Source organism: Arachis ipaensis, chromosome B08, assembly GCF_000816755.2.
Source record: "Arachis ipaensis cultivar K30076 chromosome B08, Araip1.1, whole genome shotgun sequence".
NCBI classification, from domain to species: domain Eukaryota; kingdom Viridiplantae; phylum Streptophyta; class Magnoliopsida; order Fabales; family Fabaceae; genus Arachis; species Arachis ipaensis.
In genome coordinates this window covers 23,703,552-23,711,827 of record NC_029792.2, presented here as the reverse complement: position 1 = coordinate 23,711,827, position 8,276 = coordinate 23,703,552, and the positions used below count along the sequence as shown (strand labels likewise).

At 33.6% G+C, this 8,276-nt stretch overlaps 1 protein-coding gene across 1 annotated transcript; it reads left to right on the top strand.

The window, feature by feature from the left end:
- On the top strand, window positions 7,482–8,270 carry LOC107612117 (protein GRIM REAPER). The gene has a single exon (XM_016313940.2). It carries the CDS (start codon window positions 7,741–7,743, stop codon window positions 8,221–8,223), a length of 483 nt encoding a protein of 160 aa, XP_016169426.1. The 5' UTR covers window positions 7,482–7,740; the 3' UTR covers window positions 8,224–8,270.

Below are 8,276 nucleotides of genomic sequence, written 5' to 3'. Positions count from 1 at the left end.
AATTTAATATTTTAATTTTTATAAACAGAAAATAAATTATATTATCTCTAATTTTAAATTAGAATATTTGATTAAAAGTTAATTAGTAAATTGATAATTAAGTAGTATTTTTTTAAAGTAATTTTAAGAGATCAAGTTAGATTTTAAATTTATATAATATACTTTAATTTTATTAAAATTAACCAAACTCCAATTTACCCAAAATTCTTAATTTCACTTTTGTCCCAAATTAAACCCCAAAGACCCTAACCCCTTCTAACTTAACCCTAACCACTGCCAGTGTTTCCCTTCTCTGACCAAACCCCACAGCAGTAGGATAGAAAGAAAGAAATAGAGAGAGGGTAGAGAGGGGAGAACGGGAGAGCAGGGGAAGAAGGGGGACCACATCCAGTCATCACCGCCGCGCCGCGTCGCTGCTCCGCCGCCGTTCGCGCTTCTGTCGCCGTCAGAACTGCACGCCGCCGCTGGAAGCATCTTCATCGCCGAGTTGCTTCGTCTTCCAGCCTCCATGGTCGCTGTTGCTAGGTTGCCACGAAGAGGGGGGATCGGGAAGAGAGGGGTAGTTTGCATCCATTGCTGCTGTTAGAGGGCAGGACCGTCACGGAGAAGGGTTGAGCCGTCGCTGCCGTGCCTCAACTGCCGTCAATTTGCTGCTGCTGCTGTTGTTGGAAGTCGTCGCCATCTCCAGAAAAGGGGGAAATAAGTGAGAGTGACGCCGAAGAAGGGATTTCCATCGCTGCCGGTCCCTGTTGGATTCCACCGTGGAGAAAAGAACGATGCGAGGGAGAGAGGGAGACAGAACCGTGCGAGCCAGAGGAGCCACCGTCCTTGCCGTTGCCACCACAGTTGCCGGTGAGTCATGCACCGCCATCAGAGTCGAAGATAGCACCAACCTTCTTCTTCTGGTTTCGATTCTCTTGTTCTTGAACTTGTAAGCTTTAACCCTTACTCTGCTTCCATTTTTGTTTCTTAGTCTTTTCTGTTGTTCTGAGTAAGGAAAACCAATTCATCGCTGAGGGAAGCTAGCGCCGCCAGCGTCACCGTCGCCGATCCTCTTCATCGCCGCCGTTGTGCTCGTAGGCGTGGAAGAAAACCGCTGCCGCCAGCTTCATTGGGTCTCCGCTGCTGTCAGCGGTATCGTCATCACCGCGTTCTGTTCCGCCGTCACCTTCACGGAGGTCCAAGTCACCGGAGCTCCACGCCGCCTCTGCCGCCCGAAACCCCACTGCCGCCATCGCACGAACTAGAGGAGGAGAGCCATTATGTTGCGTGCGAAAGGGAGATCGAAGCTGTCGCATGTGGAGGAGAGGAACGACGTCGCGGTTGGGGCTGGGATCTTCTACCACCGCTGGGTCACCCACTTCCATCGCTGTTATGAAGTTGTCAGGCCACCACGAGGATCCGACGCAAGGAGAGGGAAATAGAAACGCAGATGGAAGAGAGAAAAGGGAGTCACCACTGCTGCTGAACCGACAGAGTCACTTCTGAGCTGCCGCAGCCATTGTCGGAGTTCTTAGCTGTCGTCACTGCCATTGGTAAAGAGTATTCTTGCTTTCGATTCCCATCCTTTCAATTTCTAGGGATATGGTTATCACAGCGATGTTATTGCAGCTGTCACTGAGGTTTTCTACCATCACCGAAGCTGCTGTGGGGACAGTTTGGAATTGCTGCCATTGCTTCGTCTCCATGTTTCTCCTTTGTTAAGTAAGCATATCTTTTTCAAAACCTTCACCGCTAGTGTATGTCTGCTTTGTTATGAATTTGATAAAGATTCTGAGATGTTGGTAACGTAGGTTCGAGTTTTGGTTGTTGTGTGTCGCACTTAGAGTTGCGGTTACTGCTATGGATAGTGGATAAATCTGAGATTACGGCTGCTGTTGTCGCTAGCCAAGGAAAAGGGATTTTTGATGCATTTTGGTTTTGCGAGTTTCGACTTTGAGGTAGGATTTTTCTTAAATCTATTTTACATTACAGGGTTGTTATAAATAGATATTAACGCGTAAAATACATTTTTGTGATTTCGTGAGTCTTATGAATTGAATTGAGTTGTTTTGGTTGAATGAGATTATTAGTTTGATGATAAACTGATCGATTGAGAAAGTTGGATATTTGGATTAGTTGATTGATGTTGTTAAAGTGGTTTTCCTTGAATTATTAGAGAATATTTATTATTGCCTTTTAGGTTAATTTTGGAAACGGTTTGATTTTAGAAAAGATTTAATATTGAAATTTGATTTGATATTAAATCCGATTTGATATCGGAATTTGATTTTAAAATAAATTTGGAAAGGACTTGATATTTGAAAACAGGTTATTTATTGAGAATGATTTGATATTTTGGAAATGATTCAAAAAGTTTTTTAGGAATGATTTGGTTTGAAACTGTTTGAGAAGACTGAGAATTTTTAACTATTGATTGATGATGTTGGTTGAAGTCAGTTTAAATTGCGATTTATAGGATTAGTTGATTGAATTCTGGATTTTGCGATTTCCTTAGATTGAGTATTGTTGTGATAATGGTTATTAGAAGTGATTTGACTGAGTAACAGGCATTTGGTTTGGTTTGGTTTGGTTGGGACCCGAAAAGGGTGGCAGTGTCCAAGTTTTAGAGGAGATGTTGCCAAAATTTTATAAAATTAGAAGTTTTATTTGAAGTAACTAATCAGAAAGATTTGTTTTTAAACATTATATGTTTTAAGATTGATTTATTTATCAAAGAAAGAATTGTGTTTTGAATAGGAATTGTTAATGACGGGATAGAAAGAAGGATGATGAGGATTGATGAGGATTTTCTTTGAAATATGGTTTTTGAATGACTTTAGAAATGAGATTTGGATTGATGAATGATTCTGATGTTGAGAATGTTGAGATATGATCTTTTAATTATTCATATGGCTTATGAATTTGAAATATCTAAGATACGAGGTTCCCTGGATTAAGTGTCGTGGCTTGCCACCACGTGTACCAGGTTAAAAACTCGATACTCTGTTGACCCTACGACGTAAGTGTGACTGAGCACTATATAAATTCCCGGAAATGTTACCCCCATTGAGCAATATTGATTATTTGAGAAAAAGTTATGCATAGACTTTTGGGGATGCACGTCGGGGGACAGTTTAAGGACAATTCAGACTTGTCGGGTTGGCTGGATAACCGACAGATGAGCCTTATCAGCCATAGGACAGGCATGCATCATATGCATTTGTATGCTTTGCTTGGGTTTGAACTTGTTTTGGTTTGCCTAATTGCTAAACTATTTTTAACTGATACTTGAACTACTTGCTGTAACTGCTACCTACTTATGCTTTCCTTGTCTGTCTTGCCTGTGTTTATCCTGGCGTGCTACATTTGAGAATGAACTTTGGTGCTGAATTAATGATTGTGTTGTTTGATTGCGTGGTTCGTTTCTAATTGAGATTTTCTTATAAAAAAGTAAATGTTTCGGATTTCTGACTGATTAAACATTGTTTCTTTGAAAAAGTTTTGAACGATTACCTATAGGTTTTTAAAAGATCCATAAGGCTACGATAATCATTGAGTTTGAAAACAGTTTTCTTATTAAATATCTTCTTATGACAACTTTGAAACTTCGTGGTGAGACTGTGTGGTTAGGTTCTCACCCTCTACAGCTTTACCTTTTCAGGAACCGGATGAAGAAGCATTAAGAAGAATAGTACTGCGTTTGGTTTATATGTTGTTGTGTTAATTAGATTATTTTCTTCCCTAGTCTTTGTTATTACAAGTTTGTAAGAGGGATAGGAGTTGTATGTTTTATATGTATATTATATTATGAGATATTATGTAAGGAGTCTTGTATATGAGTCTATGTCTGCTTGTATTTTTCTTAAGATAAAGTATTTATTTACGATTTTAAAAGAAATCAGCGATACAGTCTCGAATCACAGGCTTCTATCTTAATATTTAGTATGTAAAGTAGTCGTAATACTTCTTGTTATCAGAATGACACAGCCGGAAGCATGATTTCTGATAGTGAGGGTGTTACATTTGGCCTATTCTTCAAAAAATTTTTGAATTCGCTTCTAATTTTCAGTAGGTACATTTGGTAAATTGTAACGACCAAGCATGCCTGTAAACTTTTTTTTTTTTTATTTTGCAAAATAATAATGTATAATAGAACAAAGAATTTTTTATTTTCAGTTGATCCAACAAGATGCACCCCGCTATACATAAATCATTCAAAATTAAATTGAGTTTGATTCAATTCATTCATGCATGTTATGTAATAAATCGGATTGGTCCTTAAACTCTGGATATGGAAGACACCATGAAAAATGAATATCGGAGTCAATAAAGGGAAATAAGATGCAAATTAAAGTCAAGGGTCAAAATCATGAATATGTCATAGACTCATAGAGGCCTATAATGGCCGTGATTGAAGCAATGACTTATAAACGGTCTTCTCGCCGGTTAAGAGGATCTTCTACACATTACACATGGGCTTATGTTTAGATTTCGTCGTCAACCATNAAATAATACTTTTAAAAAAATAAAATGATATAATAATTAAAAATATTCCATTTCAATATGGTTGTGTACAACACATAGATTGTGTGATGCAGCGTCTGGAAACCAGCTTTGTAAACAGGTGACGTGTTGGCAACTCGCACGCTGTGTAATGACCTTGTCTGCATGCAGGGGATAAAACAAGCCACACATACAGTGGCGGAATTTGAAATAAAATTTTGGGAGGTCAGATAAAAAATAATTGTCAAAATATTTTTGATATAGATCACATTTAAGATAAGTTCGTCTAATTTTATCTCTTTGGTTTGGGTGATATTGTCAAATTTAAAGCTATTTTTCAAGATCTCATTCCAAAAAGTTAAGGTTAAAATCATCATATGTAACTTTTTGAACTTTTGAAGGTTATGTCTCACTTTCTTCGTGATTCATTCAAGTAGAAGAACTATTTACATGTGTTGATATTGTAAAGTTATATGTTCTCCTTCTTAAATATTAGCCTTCTTCTTAAAAAATGTATCAATTCTTTGATTTTTCATTATTATTTTATATAAAAATTTGAATATATATCCTGTAAAATATGTAAAGAAGAAGTTAGAAGGACAAATATTAAAATTTATAATATTTATTAATTTTTTTATCAATTTATACAAATACAATAATATTAATACTTGTTGAATATTCTATTATTTTTTATCATATAAAAAATTAAATTAAATAAATAAAAAATATCTAATATTTTTTATATTTGAACTTAAAGATAGAGAGAGTGTTGTTTATTGAACTCATTAGATACTTTAAGTCATAGTAAAGTATTTAAATTAATTAAACTATTTTTTATCTTTTAAAAAAATACTACTAAATTTTTTATAAAAAGTTTGAGAAGGCCATAACCCCCTTATCTGAATTAAGCTCCGCCACTGCACACATGAGAGGGAGGTTGCATTAACAATATTATTGCAGCATTGTTGAAGATGAGAGCCAGAGTGTTGAGATATTTTGCAAAGAAAAAGAAAGAGGTGCAAGTGTTGTTGATTAGTGCTAATTTTATTCATTAAAAAATATTAGTATGTGTTAAAAAATGATACATAATTATATATTGACGGTAAAATACATTATTCAATATTTGGATCGTTTTGAATATGTAAGTTTATTACTTTTAGGTATTGCTCATTATTTGGTTAATATCATTATATAAAATGTAAAAATAATATTAAGTTTATAATTTTGTAATTTTTTTATAATTGTATTATAATTTGGTGTTTTAATTTTTAATTACTTTATTATTTTTAATTAGTCATGAATTATGTATAATTATTGTATAATTAATTTAAAATTAAGTTTTGTATATTATTGATGCTCTTTAAGATATCACTTTCTATACTTTTATAAAAATTATATTATAACTCCATAAATGTCATAATGCATGAAATAACAAAAAAAAAACGTATATTCACCTGCAAAACTCACATCCTCATGTGTATTTCACTATTTCGTATAATCTCATCATTATAATATATTAACACTACTCTCCATCACACCACTAATATACTAAAATAACTCTACTTCAAATGAAGTAAATAATAACAAATTTTGTATTTATAAGTAGAGCTTTCGAATAAGATAAGGAGTATATATTCAACACGCAGGTCATATGTTGCATTAACAACTATTCACCATGTGACATGTGGCAACACACAACCTATGGGCCGGAAATACGCATCGTACATGCTGAAGTTTGTCGTCTGTGTGTTAGGCTTTCACGCCACATACACTACATAAAAAACGGTAAATTGCGACGGTTTTTTGACGACAGTTATCAAAAATCGCCGCCAAATAAAATATTGCGGAAGTTGATGCGACAGATAAGAAGAGGGCTGCTAAATGTTTGGTATTTTGTGGCAGTTTTGGTATAACCGCCACAAAATGAATTATTATGAAAAAATAATAAGTAAAAAAATTGAATTAATAACTAAAAGTTTCTATTAAATTATACAGAATATTCAGTCAAGTATTAGGCATATTTATTTTGTTTAACAAAATATTTTATTAATTTTAACATTTTTGTCACAATAGAAATTTAATTATAAAATTTAATGTGGTATAGAAACTCAAAAAAAAAAAATATAGAGATCTAATTAAAACTTCAGGTAAAACTATATGAATCGACAGAATAATTAAACCAATTAGAAACTAAACTTACAAATCTATTTAAAATACTTTGCTTTTGTAATATTTGGTAAAAGTATATGAAGAAACTTTTAAAATTTATCCCTCCATATAACTTGCGCAATTGCAGAGGAAGAGCCATGCAATAGAGTTATTAATTAGATGAGTTGTAGAATACACTTGTCAAAATAACCTTTTTTTTTAAATAAGAATTTAATTTTGATGTATCATGTAAAGTAATTTTATACATACATTTAATTACATAATGTTACATCAGTAAAAATAACTACTTTTTACATTGACCATGTGAAAGTCATCCAAAAGAACAGATGTGATTGTATAACTGTGTAAAATGTTTTACACTGTCAATACATCAAAATTAAACTCTTAAAATAAATTGTTATAACTCAAAAGATAATGTCATTTAAATTTAGGGTTTAAACTATTATTAATCTTATCATAAATCATTATCTTATATATTGGTTATGAGCATATACATGCACCGTTCTATGAACATTCAAACATTTCTCCTCACATTAAGATCTTACAAAATGAGGTTCCTTAGAAACTGGGATTCCGGGTTTTGAAGTATTGTAAACACTTTCTTAAAAAGTTATATTAAGCATTTGTTTATCCAAATCAACTTTTGTGACAACCTTTCTTTACATATATAAATATTTTTCATAGCTAACTTAAATAATCTAGTTCTTAAGTAATGAAAGACAAAGATTAGTATATTACTTTAAGAAACTTTGATTAAGTTGATGAAGCTTTCTTAAACCACAATCAAATACATTGAAATTAACCCTATTTGCAATAATTAACTAACAAGCTAAGCTATTAACTTTGAATAGGATTTAGCACTTGCTTGTTCAACATTAAAATTGCAAGTAAACAACCCTTTCCCACCCTAAGATCAAGGAGTATTTTGCGATTAATTTGTAGTTTAAATTGCTCAAAAATGTCCCTTAAATCATGAGTATATATCACTCACTCACTCACCCTCTAGCTTATTATTAGCATCCTCAACAAGCCCATTCAATTCATCATATTATTATATATCATTCCAAAATTTAAACAAAAAAAAAAATGGCCAACATCGCCACCACCCTAAAGTTTACAATAATTCTCTCATTGCTCATTATTCCTCTAACCCTTTTCCCCAAATTAGTATCTTCCACTAATGACATAGAAAATGATGATGAAGATGATGAAGAGTATGTTGTTGACACCCCATTGTTATTAACAAGCCACAAAGCAACAAGTAGGTTCTTGTCAAGCATAATAATCAAGAAAGGTGCACATTGTGATGTTGTGACTAACAACATATGCAATGGGATCCCAGCAAATAAAGGAAAAGGCCTTCTCTTTTGTTGCAAGAAGCATTGTAGAAACGTTCTAAGTGATAGGAACAATTGTGGAGTTTGTGGCCACAAATGCAAGGTACTAGGTGAGAGATGCTGCAATGGAGTTTGTACTAATGTTTGGTATAACGACAATCATTGTGGCAAGTGCAACAACAAGTGTTCAAACGGTGATAAATGTGGGAATGGATTCTGTGGCTATGCATGAAAATACAACTTATAATTTGAAGGTGGGTCTAATCTTATATAATTTAGATAGTT

Excerpts from the sequence above, each read along its gene's own strand:
- LOC107612117 (XM_016313940.2), top strand. The coding sequence starts at position 7,741 with ATGGCCAACATCGCCACCACCCTAAAGTTTACAATAATTCTCTCATTG.